The sequence below is a fragment of the Lepisma saccharinum genome, chromosome 5 (genome assembly GCF_977018435.1).
Source record: "Lepisma saccharinum chromosome 5, izLepSacc3.1, whole genome shotgun sequence".
Classification (NCBI taxonomy): domain Eukaryota; kingdom Metazoa; phylum Arthropoda; class Insecta; order Zygentoma; family Lepismatidae; genus Lepisma; species Lepisma saccharinum.
The window spans coordinates 71655615-71678761 of record NC_139233.1 but is presented as its reverse complement, the minus strand read 5'-3'; the positions used below and the strand labels follow the sequence as shown (position 1 = coordinate 71678761).

General features: G+C 35.2%; 1 protein-coding gene across 5 annotated transcripts in view; it reads left to right on the top strand.

Annotated features, from left to right (window-relative positions):
* Window positions 1-21934, top strand: part of LOC145987872 (uncharacterized) — an 87738-nt gene extending 65804 nt beyond the window's left edge. For 4 of the 5 annotated variants that reach the window (XM_083122640.1, XM_083122639.1, XM_083122638.1 and 1 more), the window contains 6 exons: window positions 2295-2371; window positions 2941-3193; window positions 7855-7953; window positions 9433-9563; window positions 12108-12228; window positions 20038-21934. In XM_083122640.1, coding sequence (XP_082978766.1) covers window positions 2295-2371; window positions 2941-3193; window positions 7855-7953; window positions 9433-9563; window positions 12108-12228; window positions 20038-21610 — 2254 coding nt within the window. In that variant the 3' untranslated portion in view covers window positions 21611-21934. The remainder of the gene's footprint in view (window positions 1-2294; window positions 2372-2940; window positions 3194-7854; window positions 7954-9432; window positions 9564-12107; window positions 12229-20037) is intronic. The other variant, XM_083122641.1, reaches the window with a different exon arrangement.
* The last annotated feature ends 1213 nt before the right edge of the window (window positions 21935-23147 follow it).

Here is a 23147-nt window from a genome sequence, read left to right as displayed (position 1 = left end):
GTACATTATTTCCCATTTTGTGTGTGTGTGTCAAAAACGAAGTATGTATGCTTCTCTATTGATTAGGTTAATAATGACAATACAGGGTTTCCACTGACCTGAAAAAGTCATGGAAGTTTGAACATACAACCAGAAACCTGGAATTTATAATTTTTCGTTTACTCTTTTCAATAATGTTGGAAAAACTTTATGCTCTTGAGTAGCAAGTGGTCAAAGCATCTTAAATGATCTGGAAACTTACTTTGAAATGAGAAGTGTGAGAATTTGGTTTGCCAGGAGGTAGAGTTTGGGGGGGGAGAGAAAATAAGTACATATTGTGAACAACTTTTAATTGGAGCTGAGCCGATACCACCATTTGCCGATAACAATACCCACCAATACCGATGCTTGTATAATTCCAGTACAAAATAACAATGGCTAGTTACCGAGTCATACTAATTCGACACATCACTAGGCATGTATTTAAAAATATATAATTTTGGGAGCCAGTCCGAGACAAGTGTCTCAGAAATATAACAAAATTGTTTTTTATTTAATACATTAATATAATTATTTGTAATAAAGTGAAAATTAGTTAAAATTATTTGTAATAAAGTGAAAATTAGTTAATTTCTATTTAATTTCTCCGATTCGTATGAAGTATTGTATGTAACCACAAACTAAGAAATGGGGGAAAGACAACGTTAGTACTATTTTGTTCTTTCTATCTTGACTAAAAAATATTATTACATAAATAGTAAGAAGACTATAAAATCAGAGATAAAACAGCAAATATTCATCATCTAGCTTATGTGTAGTTAAGACCACTAAAATTTGTGTAAAAACAAAAGTCATGGCAAGGAAATTTATGTCACAGAAGTAAAAATTGAATATTTATTGAATAACAAAAAGAATGATGGTACGTCTATTTGATGAAAAGTAAAGTTCCTGATAAATATTCTATGTACATTATTGTAAGTAATAAGAAAGAGACTGAAGATGCTACGATATAGTTAGCGAAAATTCAATTTTTTTCCACTGTCTGGTGAGTGTTTCCTTTCTCCTTTGATTTTTATTTAGCCCTTTTGGCCCTCCTTGCTTTTATCCATTTTATTGAAAATAGTGGTGTACATAAATCTTTTAGAGGGGCCTCTTCGATGGCGTCGCTGTTGCCTTGTAATTACTAGATCGTGTGTTCAATACTCAGTGGAAGCACATAATGGTTCGGGTCCCACTTTAAAATGTAGGTCCAGTCTGGATTAGCTTATCTTTCTTATTCTTTCTTAGTACACCCATGCCCAGGCCGGAATTCGAACCCTGGCATTGTAGTGTGATGTGCTAACCACTCTGCCACAGGGGCCGGATTTCGGCGGAAATAAATAGCCATCATTGGCCGATACCCGCAGTCACACAAATGACAGGAGTGAAGAGGATAAGTATAAATTGCTGATTCCCCTTTGCGTTTGAACGTAGATAAAACAAAGCTAATTTCACAGTGACCTTCATCCCTCTTTTCCAAGAACTCAGCAACTACCTGACCTGGCATTAGTGTGGCGGGGGATTAAAAACATCCAGCTATCGTACCACCGTGAGCTTCAAGCAAGAATTGGCAATGGATGGTTTATTTCCCACTGCGTTAACTAAGCAGTTATATGCCTTCATAGGCATGTTTGGGTTCAGCTTTCACTTACTCATGCCTTTGATCTTGCCTTCTGCTTCCCAGGAGGGTGGGGTTTCATCCAGCGTTTCTAGGAAAATCTATGGAACTTCCTGTGCTGGTCTCCCAATCTATCACAAGGAAGGGTGAACGAACTTTTAAAAAAGAACAAATGTTGACCCACTCTTCAAGTCACTGAAAATCTTTGGTATCGGATGGTATCAGTAAAATAAAATCAACCGATATTTACCGATGCTGATACCGCCGGTATCGGCTCAGCCCTACTTTTAATACATATTCATGCACAGTATTATATTTTCAATCCACATTTGAAAAGTGAAGTGAATGAATATTTCCAACAAGTGAGGTATCTAAAAGCTAAAAGTATTGGTATTATGATCACTTGTTAAAGAAAATTTCTTCTGTATAGTATTCAGTGGCTCTAATTAAGTAAATTAACATAAGTGAAGACTATTGAATATTGATTCTGTTAGAATTGTTTAACACTTATGTGAGACATATATGCAGTTGATGTCTGGAGACAGATCAGCATATACTTTTAACCGTTTAAAAGTATATATTCTTAACAAAAAGGGCATTTGTTTAATGTTAAAAAATTTTAAATATAGATAATCAATACTATTTATTTACGTTACAGGAGAAAGGAAAAGAAGGTTCAAGAAAAGGATTCAAAGAAGAAAAAGAAGAAGGACAAATCAAAATCCAAGGACAAAGGTGAGTAGTTAGTCTAAAGCTTTGTATACATATAACATGGATATTGTATTTAAGTACCTCAGGTTATATATACATTGCATAAAAAGTTGCATCCAAATTTGCAATGTAGAAACACTAAACTTTAGATATGCAATACTAAACCATGTTGACCGCATCTATCATGAACTTTTTTCTAGTTTCTCATCAGTGCAGGAACTGTCTGTCTGCCACTGTTTTGGAAATGACAAATCGGAAGAAATGGTTTAAGAAGAAAATGTGTGATCTGTATTTTTATCAAATATTTTATGATAATTAAATTAATATTAGGGCTGAACTGATACTGATGCCGACGTATCAACATTGGCCGATACCAGTGGTATGAGTATCAGAAAGGATCAGTTTGGAATTTATTCAATACCGACTAATACTTTTCCACAGCATATAGTATCCAGGATAATTTTGTAACATTTTGTACTGTTGATACCCTGAAGATTGAATGTATAATACAGGAATATGCAAAATTGTAAAGATGTAAAATTGATGTTCCGCTTTACATGGTAAAAAGTAACTAACATATTCTCTCCGTTCAGGTAAGAAGAAGAAATCTAAAGATAAGGAAGAGAAGGATCATGACAAGAAGAAGAAGCATAAAGATAAGAGCAAAAAGAGTGCAAAGTACGACATTGACAGGTCTGATGATATCGACAGCAAGAAGTTGAAAGAAGCCCTGAAGAGGGAATTGAGTGCAAAAGATGAGATGAAGAAGAGAAAGAGCATTGATGAAGAGGAGGAATTTTTGTATGGGCCTAGTGGGGATAGGAAGGATGGAAAAGATAATCATCAGTAAGTTTCTGGTTTTTGGTACTTTTTTGTAGTTTGAAATTTAAGACTGAAATCATGGAAGTTTGTATAGTTATGTTATATCGATAATTGAGGGACAGGATTAGTAACAAATATGTTATAGTGCATTATGCAATCACTATGTTCAAACTATTGTTGTGAATTTACGTGACAATTTTTTTAAGGGAGAGGCATAATAACTTGAAAATGAAACTATTATATGTAAGTCACTTATCAAATAACTGCTCTGGAACACTGGAGAAGTAGTAGGATAGTAGCATAGTTATATTTTGTACAATTTTTAAAAAACTCATTATTTTGCATTTATTTTATATTTTCAATTTAGAATTATTAGATAAGTACACACAGTTTACTTTCAATGCTGAACATATAAGTTAGTTACATTTGCAATCTTGCCAGTGTCAATGTTGTTTTTTTTTCTTTTACATCATTGCTGTCAGAATACATTAGAGGGGAAAAAAGATTTACAGAATAAGTGACAAGTGTACTGGTGATTTCCTAACAATATTTTTGTTTATTCTCGCAGGTTCTCACAAAAATTATATAAAATGGCAATTACACTACAAATAAGTAGAAATATATTTATTGAATATATATATATATAAAAAGAGCTGTGCATTATTTGAATGGATATTATGAAGTTTTGCTGTAGAATTTTGTTTAAACATGGAGGACAAAAAGTTTGTTCGAAGCAGCATTGTGACACATGCATATATATATACAGCCATTTTGAGTGTGTTTGTAGCCAATCTTCACAGGGCTTTAATAATATGCCATGAGGATTAAGGAAGAGTATTCTTCGTGCTTTTTTGTATGTACTCTCATGCATCCATATTTTGTTAATATTGTGTATATCTTAAACATATTTTCTTTTTTGTTTGTTTACAGCCTTAAAAAGGTAGTTTGCTTGAGCAGAAATAATAATGAAAAATCTATATTTTTATAACAAATCAAGTCAAATCTATTAGTATTAATTGAAGTACAAAATGAAACTTAATACGTGGCTTCAGAAATCTTACATCTTTGTAGCAAGATGATTCCATAGTGTAAGATAAAACTGCTTGTTAAAATGTGCACAAGAATTTTTTCCTAGAAATCAGTTGTATTATAAGGGAAAACTTTAAAGTTTAGGGCGGTCCATAAGTATGGAAACACCCTTTTAAAACAAACACTGTCAGATAACAAACCAAACATCCCTATACATTTCATAGGAGAGGGGAAAACTTGCTAGGTATGTTATGAACATGACAACCATCCTGCAGTTAACCTCATTTTTTTAAATTGCGAAGGTGGCCATGTGGAATATCACAATAGGCTAGAATTGTATGCTGAATTTCAATGTAACTTGAACCTTTCTGATGCTCTGTCTAAAACAAACACAGATAGAGAAGCATGATCACACTTTCCCATGCATGATATAGGAAAGGGAAAGATCTTGTTGAGGTATGTTACAAACAATGTTTATCTTGGAGTTGAGTAATTTTTTTTAAAACAAAAAGGAGGCCTTGTGACACATCAAAATGGACTAAAATTTCATGGGAAACACAGTGGTATGCTTATTTTCAACATAACTGCATGAACCACCCAATGGTTTTATTGATGTGTGGCTTGATTGACTGATGATATTCTGAAACAGGAGATAATTCTGATCATGTGATGTTGAAAGAAATTCAGTGAACGTCACCAAGACAGACTACTAAGTTGATTTTGATTTTTTTAAGAAATGGGTACAGTTAGCATCATTTGTCATGTCATGTAACCTAAAAATATTCTGGGTTAAAGCCATGTTGAAAATAAGCATACCACCACATTTGTTGTGTAATTCTAGCTCATTTTAATATATCACTTGGCCAGCTTTTAATTTTAAAAGAGTGAAGTTGACTCCAAGGTGGCAGATCAATAGACAAATAAGAGGGTTTTTTTTTTCAGAAAGACTTAAGGAATTATTATGTCATTGTATAAGAATATAAATTGCCACTAGGTTGGTTATATACCCTAACAAGGGTTCTTCCCCTTTCTTGTATCATGCATAGGAATTTTTGATTTGTGTTTCCCTATTCATGTTTGTTTTAGATGCATACCTCAAAACCCATTATGATCCTTGCATCAGAATGTTAAAAGTTACATTGAAATTAAGCATACCATTCTGTTTTATCATGAAATTCTAGCCCATTCTGATGTAACCACTTTCCCTTTTAAAAAATTAGGTTAACTCCAAGATAGCAGACTTTAAGATTACTGCCATGTTGGCAACATATGCTAACAATTTTTAATTATAAGTATACAGTTAATAATACACTAACAAGTTTTCCCCTTTTGTATATTACGTACAGGAACATCTAGTTCATGTTTCCCTATTCATATTTGTTTTAAAAGGGTGTTTCCACATTTGTGGATCACTCTGTAGTTAGCACTTACACTTATTGTCAAAATTAGTTCCACAGCATTATTATTTACACCTTTGTGGTCTTCAACACTGTCATTGATCAACATAGCCATCACAACATTCTTCACAATGAAGACCATTGCGTAATTGTTCATTATTTGTCTATTCTTTGCTCTTCCAACATATCAGGCATTGTAACAATAATATGAAGCATTTGTCACATAATTGTTCTAAGATTTCACGTGTGCATCACATATTCAGTTACATTCCAAATAAATAGCAAGGTACAGTATTAATAATGTATCATTGTGGAAAACAACCCAAAGCCTTACCAGTTGGAAGAACATTGATACAAATCTTAATTAGCTCTGCACAATATTCAAGCAAAAGTTTCATTTTTTTTTTAATTAATATTATTCCAGGTAGATAATAGACATGCTTTGATAATTTTAGTTTCTGATTTCAGTTAGAAAAAGATCTCGTTGAAAAGTTAGACTATATTTAATAAAATTTAAAAATTGGCACTGAGGTATTGAGACTAAACTCCATACCAGCTAACTGTAGACCAGGCGAACAAGAACAAGTCTCTGTGCAAGTAGTGACGTGAGACAGCTTCACCAATGAACAATGAGAGAAACGGGATTGTGTAATGGGCAACGAGAGTTACCTGATTTCCTCCTTCGCGATGCAGCGTTGCAAACTTTTGAAAAGGATAATACCGAACGCACATGGCAAACTGACCGTATTTTTGTCTCCAGGTCCGTATCATTGGTTTAAGAATTTCTTAGGGAAATATTAGGAATAAAACTGCAAGAGCAAATTTTGACAAGCCGTGCATTTAGCGTACGGGCTAAGGTCTGGACCGTATGATTGGCAACACTGCTTTCACTACTCGATTTTTGTCCTCCTCCTCTGCCGATATGCACAGCCCTGCTCTACAGTTAGCTGGGACAGGCTATAAATGGGCTATGGATATTGATTTGCAACATTCATGATTGAAGTGCTGCAGTGCGAAAAACTGATAATTGTTTAAAAAATATGGTGCTATTTTTGTGATATTCTTCCTTCTTAAGACTAGCCTTGAAGTAATGATTTTTCTGGCAAAATGCATAATTTATGGCCCCTGGGTTGACAAACTTCTGTAATGTAATAGTTAGCATAATGTACCATGAACCAAGGTATATTTAATTTTATACACTTATTTTCAACAATGTTGAATAAATGTCATTCATTTGATTACTATACGAAGTTGAAAACTTAATATTAGGGCTGAGCTGATACTGATACCAGTATTGATGTATTCGTATTGACAAATGGGTGATCCTCTTGTGATTCTATATTCATGAATTTCATCTAAGCATCATTTATCCACATTGTTGCACTCTGCCATAAGTGTCAGGAAAGTTATGCAAGATTAACAAAAACAAAACTTCATAAAATGAAATTGGTGAGAGATTAGGCTTAAAAAGCATCATTGTCTTACAAAGATCAAAGATTATGCTAACTGTCATTTCATAGAAGCTGGTAGTAGTTGACCTCCAAGTTTTAATGCCATGTATGTTGTTCTGTCAAATTTCACAGCTGAAAATAGGAAGGAATTTTTTTTCTCTGTTCAAAGAAGTGCAATAATGTTATAAATTCAGAAAACTTATTCATTTGGAATTTCTTGTAGAAATTGAGGAGAATGTTTGTGTGTACCTATGTCTATCTCTCTCGTCTAAAGAGGGTTTTGGTGCTGTGGAGCTGCTACAAAAATCTAATAGCTACAAAAGTTGTCCATACAAAAATTCTCTGTTTCAGGAGAAATTCTAAATGTATCGAATTTTTCACAATTTGGAACTATGTTAGGGTTCTCTAATAAAAGCAATTTAAAAAAATGAGAGGTTGACTTAAAGACAGAGAAGTCCTGTTGAAATTCTTATTCTAATGTATTTTAAAATGGAGTGATCAGAAAAAAAGAATATCTCAATCTCTTAATCTGGGTTCAGTTCAATTTTCTTCTAAAACTCACCATAAAGTAATTTATTATTCTACCTTGATTGTTTATTCCAAGTAGTAGATTATCTGTATACTCTTTTTCTGATGAGCAGTTTCTGAGAATTATGTTAGAACAAACTGCATTTGATTTAAAAAAATAATAGTATACTTCTTTTGTAATGAGGATTTGTAGGTGGGATAATGAAATGAATGCAAGGAACACATAGATCTTTGATCTTAAATATTTTGAAGTGTTTCATCTTTTCCACTTCCACTTCAGCATGCTTGGCTTAGAGGACCTTCCAGATTTAGAAGATTTGGAATCCAAATTAAAATCATACTATATGAAAGTGGAGAAAGATGGAGTCTTATCAAAAAGGTATGCAATCCCTTTGTGCATGCTTGGGTTGATCAGGTGTTTTGCTCAAGGATTTCAGGTTGTTTCAATCCATTGTTGCCTACAAATAAAATCAGTGGGTTTTTACATGCATTAGGCAAATTTTTTCACCAATTGTTTCTGGAACAATGCCATTTGTATAATTTGAAAGTGCATCCTCAAGTTGAAATGATAGGCAGTGGTAAGTAGTAGAGGTATTAGTGCACCAATGGAATGCATCTAGGGTCCAGTATTAATTAATATTGGCGATACTGCAAAATATCTGTTTGAATTTTTTTGCTGATACTGTATCGGGAGTCAGATACCCTGTGAGGTAAACAAAATATGCAGTTCTTATTACCTATTTGCCAAAAATGTATTGGCAATTTTTAAATGAATGAGAAACGTGTACTGCTTGTACATCTGAGAGTACTTATTTAGCAGGAATGCTAATCAAATTAACACACAAATAGGTGATAAAACATTTCACTGCATTTTCAGTTTTTCAAAATGTTACATAATTTTTAATAAGGCTTGATATGCATCTTCGGTACACATAATAATTTCGTACATAAATACCTATGAAAAGTAATACACTTATGATATTCAATAAATTTACAGTAATGAACCTGCCATTCCTAATATGGGCAGTTATGGTTAATTGGTTCTGTATTCATAACTGTCATTGTATCGTTAAAATTGCCAATCCTGTATTTCTAACAATAATAATTGTACATCAAGTAATTTGCTCAAAATAACAGATGAATGTTATTAAAATTCACAATAACATACATAACATTAGTTAAACAATAAGCTTCAACATTTTTTTTTTCAAAATCCGTAATTAAATAAACTTAAGAATCTTCATAGTGAGTTTGTATTATTTGCTTATCTTAGAACTATTTTAGATTAGCACATAATCTCCTGGTTACATGCACTAAGTAAAAAGTTTAATGAATCATTGAAATTATTCGTGAAATTTTTTCATTTAAAAATTCATATTCATTCATTCAACCCTGATTTACATAACAAATATATTTTTACCATTACAAACATCTGTACCAAATGTCATGAATGTTTAGTGTTGTCGTTTCAAAAGCTCCAAAGTGGTGATGTGTCAATATTGACTTGCCTATTTTGTACATCCAACATGTATCGGAAAAAATGCATGATTGGTTTCACCAATTTTGCATTTGTCAATTTTCTCAAGCTTGAAGTTTTTTTAGTGATTGTCATTTGTGTGCAGTCACATTAGCATTACAATGTTAATATGTTATAATAACTTACTGAAAAGTTATATGAAAATTGTAGCTCAACAGGGATCGAACCTGGGTCTTAAACATTCCATGCAGTGTTCTAACACTAAGCCACCGAGCCAGCTTTTTGTCTCACTATTTTCACATAATTTTTCAGCAAGTTATGTATCCTCTATATGCCATAAGAAGTGAACCGAATAAGTGACAAATATTCTTATTATTTCAGAAGTGAGAAAGATTCAGACAAAGAGAAGAAGAGGCATTCCCAAAGTCCAGGAAAAGGGAAGCATGTTTCACCAAAGGTGGTTTTTGTCCACAAGGATGACCCGCAAGTTGAAGAAACTTTGCGTCTACGAGGTATTTACTTTAATCTTGCAGTAATTATTTTCATGGTTTTTAATTGGTATCAATATGAAGAATATCTGTTTCACTTCATATGTAGAAATCTGATTTTTTTTCTTCATAATTCTCAGGAGGGTGTTCAGTCAAGGAAAACTAAAAAGAGATATGTTTGACTTTGATATAGCAACCTAACAGGAGATATCTTCCATTTTGAAAGTTATTGCGATTCAAAAGTTCCTGGACACTTATTAAGCAAACCCTCAGTGAGGCAGAACAACAAACAACACTTGTCCAGGTTGGATGCCAAAAAACTGGTGAACTCCTTTCTTGACCTCCACTGAATTGAAGCACCATCCTTGCAGCAAGTGGGCTGGGAAAGTTGAAAATCTGATGGTGGGAGGCAAAGAGGTACAATTGAAAGCAATGACATGGGTTATCTTTGATGGTCCCTCTTCATCAATTTCATCATCTTCATCTTCATGATTAGCGAAAGTAGCAGAAAAGTGAAGTAAAATAAAGAAAATCAACCAAACAATGGGGTGGATTTTGTAACACTAGTGTGGTTCTCTTTGAACTCCACTGGAACATTATTTACAGTTCTCAAGGTTATTTGCTGTGGATGGTTCAGATAGATGTGGACTCTGTAGACAATTTACTCTGACTACAATTGAACAGCTTAGACCAATGGAACTTCTAGGCAATAGTTTATCGTCCAGGCTGATGTCACCTTTTTTGAAAGGCTGGAACCATTATATAATGATGTATTTGCTGCACACTCTAGGTAGGGCCTTCACTGTCACAGCGAGTTTTGCACATGCATCGTCAAAATTAGGAGCTTTTAACCAAAACCTTGGAGGGGGCACTCAACGTGATGGACAAAGCCTAAATGCGCACTACTGTGTGTTGTCAATTTCCCGATAAGAGGAAGTGCTGTTTAATCTGTGAAATTACGGTAAATCCTGATAAATTGTGCTAGGATCTAAAAATCATTTTTCGAATGATCGTAATTTTGTTACACATCTATTTTCCAAAATTAACTAGATAAGGTTTGAGATGATTCGTAGACTACAAAGTGGAACATTTGTTTTATTTGTGCCCCACAAGTTTCTACCGATTTCTTGCCATGAAATGTTCCTCACCAGGGAAACTGGAGAATATAGAAGAGATGAGGGTGTGGTTGGGAAAGCATATCGCTGGATCGGAAATAAGATCTGGATATAATTTTATTTTTAATTTCTCAAAATATTGTTCTTTGAAGTAAATTTCTTCCTCCCAGAGAAGCAAGTTTGCAAATTATGCTAGATTTTCCCATTATCGAAACACAGTATCCTAGGTTCCAACGAAACTCAAATTGTGCTAGGGTTGGCATTGCTGCCTGCTTCAAAACAAATTCCAGCTAAATTTTATGGCTTGAGTCCATGTTCTCTTTTTCATTACCTGTGGCACAAAGGGAATGGGTATGACAGTCTATTTGTCAAGGGAAAATCCGGCTGCAGGAAATCCAGGAAATTCATCATGTGCATCTCTACCATTAACGCCCGTTGGTTTTTGGTGCTGACGATATCGAGGGAGGAGATACCACCAATGTTATCGGCACGTGTGCAAACGTACTAAACCATAATTTGTTTCCCCTGTCACTCAAAAATTACTGAAAACTCAGAATAGTAGAAGATGAAAGCAAAAGTTGTGATAAACTAATCTTCTACAAATTTGGAACTGTATAACATAATTCAAAATTCCCTTATTATTATTATATCGATACAGTAGTAATAAGATAGGCCTTTTTGACATAAGATTACCCAAAAAAATCATTATTTGTATGCATTGCTATTTGCAGAGTATCCATTCCAATATTTCTTTGGAATATATTCAGAGAAAACTCTTCTTCAAAATTAAAGACGTATTGATGGATCTGTTTAGATCAGCCATACAACACTGAATCATTTTCACTCATCCTCGTCTTCGCAAAAAGCCAAGTAAAATAAACCAAATCAACCAATCAAAATACTATTGATTTCTTTGCAACTCTTTGACACTTAGAATATGGGAGATAAAGTCTTCTGAAAAGATCTTTACAATAATTTTGATGGTGACACAAGTAATTCTTTCTTTTCAGCCTAATATTGTCTCCTCAGACACTTTCCAGCCTCCTGAATGTTGTGTGACAAGGCTTCCAGTTGCCTGTAACTTTATCAGCAGTTTTTAGGTACTACTCTGAAGATCCACGTCTCGCACAAAATTTATTCATGCCCTTTGGCATGCTGTAAAGTAGCCAGTTTGCCGCTAAATACGACTAAGGAACACACCCTCTTTTGATTTAGTGAAATAAAACAAATAAAGGTGACTGGAAGAGTCCAAATGTGCCATGCCCTTTATTTGCATTGTTTGAGGAATGTGCGTGTAAAATTTCAGGACAAACTTTAGGTTTATTGCAGTTTTACAGAAAAAAGTTTGGAATCAACCATTATAAGCAAATGTTTATTAAATATATTAAATATTATTTCACTTTCGTATTTAAATTGAACTTCATTAGAACAACCTTCTCATGGTTTCTTGCAGATAAGAAGAAATATGACATGTTTGCAGAATCACCATCACCAGGCAGGGAGGTGAAGCCCAAAGTAACTGCAGCTGACCTAATGTCAACAAAATGGAAAATGCATGTTGCATCAACATCAAGGTAATTGCATTGCAACCTAATGCTACTCACAGAGTGAGTGCATGATAAATATTTTCTGCTCTTACATAAATTTTTGAAGTTACAGAATTAGAGTGTAGCATGAAGGTAATTCGCCTTAAAATACATTTTATAACAGATAATTGGTCACATACATTGGAACTCCAAGTTCATACTGAACTGGAAATCCTGAAAGAGTTTGGAAATATTACCGTTTCAATGTGGAGAACATATATCTACGTTGTCCCTATTGTGTACAAATTGTGGATAACATAAATATACATTCTTAGCTTTTGAGTACATACAGAAATGTATGTGTGTTTCTATGTTGTTTGCCAATTGCTTTGCTGAAAACGTTTTGTATTTTAGATCATAATTTGCCCAATTGATGGCAGCACAAGTGCTATTTCTTTATTTTTTTTCTGTGCTTGCCCTTGTAGCGAGTGTGCAGTACATTTACTCATTTGACACAATAGCCGAAATGAGTTTTAATTTTTACTCTTTTTGCTTGTATAGGAATTTTTGAGTTTGCAACATTGATCGAACTGTAACACAGAAATAATATAAATATTGCCTTATGGGCAATGTCTGTCACTCACTGAATATGTAGGAAAATAAAGAAAGAAAAAAAACTGATCAAACAAATAGAAAATTAACAGTTTGTAAAATATTTTCAGGGTGGCAATACTGACGTTTGAAGAAAATTATGCACAATGTTTCTAAGTTATATTATGAACAAAGTGTAGCATTTTGTATTTATACCGAAAATAGAAGGTGTATACAGTAATATTGTAACAGAAATTAATTTTCAGAAAAGGGTAATATTTCCATTTCTATGCATATGCATCGAAAGGAATAAAGATAGTTGTTGCATTTGCTGTGAATATTGACTTTTCGTACATATACAAGCCAAGATTTGACACAACAGGGGTATATAAATTAAAAAGTAAATATTTTAGAAAAAAATCATTTCTTTCAACTGGATCCTTTGCTTTCATATGTCCACTACAAAAATAACCCTATAAAGAGAATTAGAATTTCGCAGAATGGTCTGGAATTTTATTTGAAAGTACCTGGAAAAATTAAGGTATTTGATTTGGAAAAATTGAGTGCAAACTCTGGAACTATTATTACAAATCTGTTTAGTACGTTTTAACTATTTACTAAAGTTAAGTTTTTAGCTCTGGTAGGGCTGAGACAATACCAATTACAACCATTACCAACCTTGAACATTGTAACAAAGAAATGGTGTTTGTATTATTTATAGATAGTAATATATAGGTTGCAATTATGTATACCTAGAGGCACATATTTTTTGTAAAGATACGAAAACAGTCAATTTCGGGTTCAAAAGCGGTAAATAAAATAAAATTTTGCTGGTATATCAGTGAAAAAGTTTTGGTTTTTAAAATGTGAATATAAACCAAATTTGATTTAAAAATTGCAGTTAGTACACAAAATAAACATATCCCTTCTAATAGCACATTTATGTCGTTACTAGAATATTAAGTCTGTTCCTATATAAAGGCAGGGTGGCGACAGACCTGGAAAACCTGGAAAACCGGGAAAAGTCAGGGAATTTGAGGTGTCAAAAAAAGTCAGGGAAATGTCAGGGAATATCGTCTTCATTTACTTCGAACACTCTTTCGACGAAAATTGTTATAACTCGGGCACTATGGGAGCAATCTACTTATGATAACTTTTGTTTTGCAGCAAAAACATCAGCGCATGCAACCGTGTACAATTCAGAACACCGGACCGAGGAAGGGGGCTTGGGGCGGGGGGGGGGGGGGGCACGTCTCCCGAATTTCAATGGAAAAAACAAAAATCGGGAGTTTGGCCCTCTTCTCCTGCTATTTGGGAAAAGGTGCGAACTTTAGTATTCTTTTTAAAGAATGGACATTTCTCAAGAGAATGAAACATGTTTCATGTTCTAGGGTGTCATACAAGTTGAATAATAATCTAAAATGTGATTTCTTGTTTTTTTTTATGAAAAATAGGTAATTAGCATTTTTGGAGGAAAATTGTTATAACTCAGTCACTATGGGAGCAATCTACTTCGGATAAGTTTTGTTTTTCAGCTAAAACATCGTAGCATGCAACCGTGTACAATTCAGAATGCCGAACCGAGGAAGGGGGTCTGGGGGCGCGACCCCCGAATTTCAATGAAAAAAACAAAAATGTGGAGTTTGCCCCCCTCTTCTCCCGCTATTTGGGAAGAAGGCGCGAACTTGAGTATTCTTTTTAAAGAATGGACATTTCTCAAGAGAATGAAACATGTTTCATGTTCTTGGGTGTCATACAAGTTGAATAATAAGCCAAAATGTGATTTCTTTCTTTTTTTTTTACGAAAAATAGGTAATTAGCATTTTTGGAGGAAAATTGTTATAACTCAGTCACTATGGGAGCAATCTACTTCGGATAAGTTTTGTTTTTCAGCTAAAACATCATAACATGCAACTGTGTACAATTAAGATCGCCAAACCGAGGAAGGGGGGTTTGGGGGCGTGATCACCAAATTTCAATGAAAGAAAAACAAAAAATCTGGAGTTTTCACCCATCTTCTCTCGCTGTTTTCGGGAGAAGGCGCAAACCTTAGTATTCTCTTCAAAGAATGGATGATTCCAAAGAGATTGAAACTTGTTTCATGTTCCTGGGTGCCATACAAGTTGAATAATGAGCCAAAATGTGAAACTATTCGGAAATGTGTCATGGATATGTTGCGGAGAGGGAGGTTGATCATCAATATGAATTTACCCAGGCTTGCTCCTGACCTGTGTCAGAGTTTCAACCCAAACAGAAGAGTATGAGTGTCCAAAAAGCACATTCATGTCGTAATCTGCACCATGATACCATATGGTTTCATCGGGTCAGAACAACCTCACTCGGATGATATCATATAATATCATCGAGGGAGTAAAGGTTAAGCCTCTAAATATTACGTGGAAAATGCATTGAATTATCATTTTTTCTTGTCCGTATGGGAGAGTAGTAAGGAGACAGAACTGTCAACATATGGAGGGGATGGGAACGGGTGGCACCGTCCGATAGTTGTCGGACGTCGTAGTAAGGCATTTTGTTGGGCAAACTGAAGGAACATGGAAACAAATAGGTTCCATTGATACACCTGATTTTTGTCGAATATCGCCATCCGACAAAGTATCTCACTACAACATGTGACAGAAATTGAATGCATGGGACTCTTATGATTTTTGTTCGATGTCTTCGGACTGCAACATCCAACAAAAATCGTATGCATAAACAAGAAGAGCTTTAGACTGCAAATATGCTGCTGGAATTTTATTGCTCTTCTGGCTCACTTCACCTCATTTAATGTAGCAGTGCTTACAAAGGTTTTCTTTCATCATCCTGACGTATTACTGGTTTCGCACAAGTTAACATGTAAGTTAACATACGTTTACATTGACATTGCACTATTCTTAGATATCAAGAGAGATTCAACCTAACGGGATATACATATATTGAATACTATCACGAAAAAGTGAAACATAAATCTGCATTGGTGAACGTTATAAAAATTGGCAAGTGCATGCTCCCAACCTCAAATTTACTGCAACACTAGTATTGCAATGTAATTAACACCATTCTCTGTCCTGTCTGTTTAAACTCATGAGAGATGGTCATTAATCTCTCCCTGAGTAAGGTTAATGTCCAATATTATGAAATAAAATACTAATAATAAATATGTAAATATTTTAATATCATATTTACTCGAATCATTCAATCATAAAAGCAAATCACTTTCTTCAAGAATTGACTTTTTTCTGCCGGCCCTACTAAATTTTCAATTTCCATCTACTGATTTATACGAGGGGTGGCCAGAAAGTAATTTCCGATTGATTTTTCGCAAACGCCAAAACCGTGAAAAATGGTAATTGCAGCGAAGTTATGTTTAGGAATGTGTAGTGATGTCTGGACACATTTTTCGCCCTTTCTAAATATCGAAATAATGCGAATTTGTCATAAAATGTGAATTGTTGGCGTTTTTAGCGATTTTTTTTTAAAGAAGTGACCTAAAACAACGAAAAATTTCCATGAAATCCAACATTCTTGTCTTTTCTAGGCCTGTTTGTGTACATAGAACATGCAAGTTTTCCACCATTTTACTCAAGAGTAAACTATAGAGTTATACGTAGATGGAATAATTCCGACAGCCACATTAAATAATGTATTTCCCAGGATTTTTTCAACTTCTATCAAAACCATTTGCATCACAGAGAAAAGTGGCAGGGTTCTAACAGGAGATCAAGTGCGTATCTACTGTCTCACGGGATCCACATCCTCGTATTTGTCGCACGAGATATGTTTTGAATTACCAAGCTAAGTGCGCTCCATCGGCATTTGTCAAGCGAGTAATAATGGAGCTCAGTCGTTAGGTCATCTGACTACTATGCAAGAGACCCGGGGTCGATCCCCTGCGGGAGAGAACCGGGATGTCTTCCGCCTATTCAAACTGCTCCGGCACCCACCCAGCATCATATGAAGCTGGTACGTTGATGAAACTTTGTGGGATAAAGGTAGCCAGGAGCGTGGTGCTTATCACATCACCCCCACCTTTAGCCGTGATCAAGAAAGTGTGGGGCCCTAACTCCACACCCTTATACACCTTCATGGAAAAGTGCAGGGGAGCACTTTACTTTTACTTCCTCAAAAATCTGTTCCAACATATCAAACTGTCACGAAAATACGTAGACCATGTGATCTACAATTTAAAATAATCGTTTGAAAGCGCAATGGAGTATTAAGTTTTGGTATATTTGTCAGATAAATGTCCTAAAACCAAAAAGCGAATTTTGGGAAACTTAATACTGAGAAGTCAAAAAAAGATAATGCCAATTTTTTGGTGCCATTATATATCGGTATCTGTCACGTGAGATTGATTGATTTTAATTTTTTGGGTGCGTCGCTACTTATGGTCATTATGCACCCTTCAGTATATATGGGGGAAATTCCATTATCTAAAATCCTTACCTTAAAATTAAAGAAAGGGGTATGGAAAATAACTTTCCAAAAAGTACTCTCACGAAGAGGCGTAAGCCATGTGACTTACAATTTGAAACAGTAGTTTAAAAACACCATGAAGGAATAATTTCAGATATTTGCCAGAAAATGCGCTAAAATGAAAATGTGAATTTTGAGAAAAATAACACCGTATAGTAAAAAATAAAAAAATAAGAAAATACACCAATTTGAAAACAAATAACAAAATATCAAGGTCCCTACCGATTAGGCATAAATAAAACATGAATATCAGTTGTAATTTATTGCATTAGTAACAGTGAGTCTTAACCTAATTTTCGGCATAATCACCACCGTTGTTCTGGCATTTGTCGTAGCATGGCACTAAATTTTGTATGCCCATGGCCTTCCGTGAATTGTCTGCACCATCGTCTGACCATACACGACGTCCGGTCTGCACACCTCACACAATTGCTTGTGGCTCTGCCAAATTCTGAGTGCGGATTGTAGGCTAGGCTTGGTGGGAGACAGTATGACAGCTGCAAGCTTTAACCTAGAACTGTCCTAAAACGGTTGCATTGCAACTGTACCAGATTACTGCTACATGCCACTTCTTCCTGCCCGCATGGGTGTGTATCTATCTCTGACCACCAGTGCTGCGTATAGGCACCATTGGAGCTTTTTTCAGGATGCCCCTCGTATATGAACTTTCAGAAGCTTTTATTATTAGAGTGTTCCTGTTTTAATGTATGGTTAGCTAAATCAGGTACCTATACAATGCAATTCTATACATTCTTTGCGTTAAATGTCTAATACCTACATACCCTTTTCGACAGCATTAGTGGTATAACTGCATGTTGTCAGTTTCACAGTACTTCACTTGGATATACTGTACTGAAGCAGAAATCCCATTGATAATGTAAGGAAATATGACACTTTATTTTGTTCGATTCAATTGTTTCACTTATATGCAAGAGTTAAGTTGTTTGCTTTATTCATTGAGTCGTAACTTTAAAAATAATCAAGTATTTTATTTTAAACTTACTGCGTATGACATAATTCCGTAATCCTTCCCTAGCTTGTGAATTGTAATAATTTTCCAAGTTCACTATTTTGCAGTTTGAATTCAAATCATAGAGAATAGAGAAATTCAGTCAATTTCATAGAAAATAATATTGGTACTTAACAAATCCATACCTGGATCTGTATGAGTTTATTATTTCCATTTGCAAAAACATCGATTTATTTTAGTTTGTTATTGTCAGGGAAAAATGTAAATTTTGTCCTGGAAAACCTGGAAAAGTCAGGGAATTTCATTTCTGCTTGTTTGTAGCCACCCTGAAAGGGGTCTAGTTTTGCTTTTGAAATATTTACTGCAGAATTGATCAATTTTCAGTGAATTGCATAACTCTCAGAATAATTCTGATGTCAGAAAGTGTCAAGTCGGTAAATAAACTCTAAATTTTGTGTTTGAGTCTTTATTTCGCATTTTGCAGTTCATTTTGCATTATTTCGTGTCAAAACATGGTAGGAAAATGCACCTCACACCTTTCAGAAACATAACATTACAGTGTGTTATTTCACATTTTGTTTTTTAGTCAAAAACTAAATATGCATGCCTCTACGTATACCCATCAATCAACTAAAGTTTTGCTTCAAAATATCCATAAGAAAATATATATCTTTATGAATATCTGTCATTTAATTATAAAATGCAGTTATGTCACAAAATATTGGTGCACAATTAATTATAATTACTCATTTTACACAGTTCACAGGATAATTAGACCCCACAAAAAAGCCAATTGGCATTTTCGCAGGCTCCATGAGATAACCTTAATTCCAGAAAAGTATTGGCCAGTATCAGAGAGTTGGTATCGACTCAGTCCTACTCTGTGGCATTCTTAAACTGGAAAGTTTGTTGCTGCAGCAACACATCCATCCATTTGTCCCTGTGTGTGCAAAGTCAATCCAGACCTGGCCATTCTTGCCAATTTCTGTAGTTCCCCATATCATTATTATCCTTCCATTTTTGTCGTGAGTTTGGTTTCCCAACAAGAATCCTTGAAACTTTCCTAAGGTTATGTTTTATTTCTAACATTCACAATTATTCTCTCATTATTTCTTAAAAGAACATAATGCTTTCATTTTCCAATATTTGATTGTATACAGTTACCTGCAACAAGAATGGGACACTAAGATCTTTAAATTTCTTCTCTGCAATGTGTTATGTGTAATTTTTCTTGTATGTACGCATTGCTTGCATTGTAGAATTATCTTTAGTAGTCTGCAGTTCTTACAAGCATAAAAACACAGTTTTCGTTGTGACTCTTTAATTGCGATTTCTTGTGATTCTTTAATTAGTCTAAAAATAAAGGTGTGATGAAGGATGCGTGTGATCTCCTGAAACATCACAACAATAACTGTGTTTTTATGCTTGTAACAACCGCAGACTACAAGAGAAATAATTGTCTTTATGTGTGTTGCCTAATTTTACGGCTATCAGCAAACTTGGAGCAATTTTTCATATCAAGTTTTGCCATTGCTGTAGAGTTGCACAAGACACGTAACAGTTGCAGGTTACTGTACTTATAATGATAATATAAAAGGCCTAAAATATTTTGAAGATGTAGTGTATAAAAAAATCATGGCTTGATCCCTGTTTGATCCAGATTTTTCAAATTCGTAAGTTGTAATTAGCCATTAGCTGTTTCATGCAGCGAAACCAGTGATTTTTGTGTCAAAAATACAAACATTATTCCCCTACCACCAACTTCAAAGTTCAGTTTTTCATGTACAAACTTTGGATTGATTGATTGATTTTTATTTCAGGCTAAAAAGAAAAGAGAAATTGGAGAGAGATAAGGAACCATGGGAGGAAATGGAGGAAAAGAGATACATATTTATCAAAGATGAGCCACATGATAATAGTAGTGAGGAAGGGGAAGATGACGAGGATCGTAGAAAGAGAAAATCTCAAGATTCTGATGAAAAATATTCAAGAAAATCTGTTGGTCGAGAACGTGACATGTCTGAGAAAATGGGTTCTGAAAAATCAGGTAGGAAAGATACCCTCGATGAGAACCATGATGATAGCGTGAGCAAGACAAAGCAGTTCTATGAAAAGTTTCAAGGTGGCTATCGTATTGGATCACGAATGGATAAGAAAGATGAGGATCAAATGGAAGAGGCATTAACCAATACATTGAAACCTCAGTTGTCATCTCCACAGGCAAAAGCCGCTGGTGGGAAGATTGATGCGAAGGGGCCCAAAACAGATAGCGACAGCGACAGTTCAAATTCAGGAAGGAAAAAGAAGTCCCCATCTAAAGAGAAATCTTCACATGCATCATCACATAGCCGTTCGCATTCTCGTGAAAGGTACAGTCGAGATCGTGAACGTCAACGAAATCGTGGACGCTCTGCATCCTCAGACTCCACTTCACGATCAAGGTCGTATGGTAAGCGCAGAAGCAGATCGAAATCACGATCCTATGATAGAGACAGACGTAGGAGTCGTTCAAGGTCTGGATCATATGGCAAGTATGGTAGCAGATCAAGATCAAGGTCTTACGGAAGATACAGAAGTTCAGGGTCAAGGTCTCGAAGTCACTCTCGCTCGAGGTCTTACGACCGCCACAGGAGCCGTTCTCGGTCATATGACCGATACAGCCGGAGTCGGTCTCGTATGTCAGATTACCGGAGAAGCCGTAGTAGGTCAGGTGATAGACGGAAGTATGATTACAGGCATAATAAGTTCCAAAACAGATACCCAAGGCAGCGTGGAACATATTACCGACCCCGTTTTCAAGGGAATTTCAAGAATCCACGGGGCTATAATAATAGGAATAGAAATTTTATGAGAATGCAACAAGGTAGAGGCAGATACCAGAATAGGGGTAGGGGCCGTGGTGGAAGAAGATTCTTCAATTATAAGCCAGGTGGTTACCGTGACAGAGATTACCACAGAAGATACAGGTCAAGATCTAGGTCCCGGGACAGTGATGATCGTAGAAGTTATAGCAAAGAAGAAGATGAAACAATGAGGAAGGTAGATGAGGCAAAGGAGAAGATAAATAAGTACATTGCAGATAGTAGTAGCAAGGAGAAAGAGGTGGAAGAAAGGAAGACTAGACGTAGTCGCTCTCTGAGTGAAGGTGAAGAAGTGGACGAAGAGGAGGGTGAATTCACTGGCTCGCGGGATGCAGACTCTGATTATAGGGGTGAAAGCAAGTGGACAGAAAAAGAAAAAGATTCTCCTGTGGATGAAGAAAAAAGAGAGAAAGGGGAGTTGCCGGAAAACAGCATTGATGAAATGGAGAAGTTTTTAAATAAAGTAAAATCACAGAAAAAAGAGGAAATGAAGGAAAGAAACAAGGCATTTATGAAGCCTACACCATGGTGAAAATAGTTGTGTAATGTACTTTGATTTTCACAAGTTTCTCTTTTACAAGCTGATTCCATAATAATTCTGCCATTGTGTGCAGATCAGTGTGTTGTTGTGATTGTTTACTTTCTATTCACAGTTGTAATCAGTGTTCAATTAATAGATCAATAGCAGTGTATTCAGTTTTACAAAAACATAGAAGGAAGTATAATATTCTGTTTCAGATAGTTTAAAAAATGCCTGTGCCACCGTAATTTGAGTGTTACATGTATTCTAAGCTCACAGGAAGTTTCATTGTCTTTTATTTTGTGGAAAATAAAATAAATAATCAGTGAAAAATAATTTCCTTGAAGTTATTTTGAGTTTGCCTGCATCCAATTCATTAAAACACATCAATATCAGTGGATCTGCTGCAGCTTGAAAGATGCTATGATTGGTAGGTTGGTATCTCCTATCTGGCAAACAGGAGATGTAGTACATGGAAATTTCAGTGGAAAATGCATGCTTGTTCAGGGCTCGGGTTTGAGTCCTGGTTGAGACTTCATTTTACACTGAAATTTCTACATTATCTTGTAAAGTACTTATTAATTTTGTCAGCTAATAAGAACTTGGAAGATTTCACATTGAAGTAACGAACATGTCACCTGAAATCAAAACTTAAGAAGCAATTTCAATTTTTCACATCAAAGTTCTGTGTGTCATTCTGATCTGGTCAGTTTTTCTGCATGGTGCATAGTAGTCCTGGCACTGGTTTGTTCATTGCATGCCTAATGAATGCTTTATCTAGGCTGGTGAGGTTAGTCGGGTGTGTGTCCAGTTTGTGGAGAGGCATCACTTGTCACTTCCCTGCAAAATCTTCCTTGGACTTGGTGTGTGACAGCCCAGACAAGTGCAATCACAAGCTGTTGGGGACTGTTTGAAATGAGTATTTAAATGACTGAACAGGTCTATATTCCTCCTCAGGATCCCTTTCCGTAGGGTCATTGCATGTGACATATTGTAAACATACACTACATTCTGTAGTATGATATTTGCTTTATGCCACTCAGTGGATCCACCAAGTGACACTTTGTATATTTTACTATAGAATCTGGCATATGAATGCAAAATTCTCTGCAGATGGCGCCACAAATATTCCGAGTAACACCATTCATAGGCCTTGTGTGAAGGGACTATTCAAGAGGAAATCCCTTGTAATAGCCAGTTCAGCGCAGACTTGCAAATTTATTTAAGGGAAATGAAACTGGAACTAACCTGTGAGTGACAGGTTCAGTTCTGTACACTTCACTTCAGCTTGTACATGAGGGGAATGCTCTGAATGCCTTATAAGAATTAAAACTAGTTGTGGATGTTCAACCCCAACAACCAGCTATTTTCCTTCAACATGCAGTAAAACTTAACGACGCTCTGCAACCACTCCATACACTTCTCTTCTGATTGTGATTTTTTGTTATTTAGTGTCACTTTTCTGCCACTTGGCTAATCACAAGGAAGAAGACGATATGATGAAATTGATCAAGCAACACTAAAAAAAGAACGCCCATTTCATGAACCT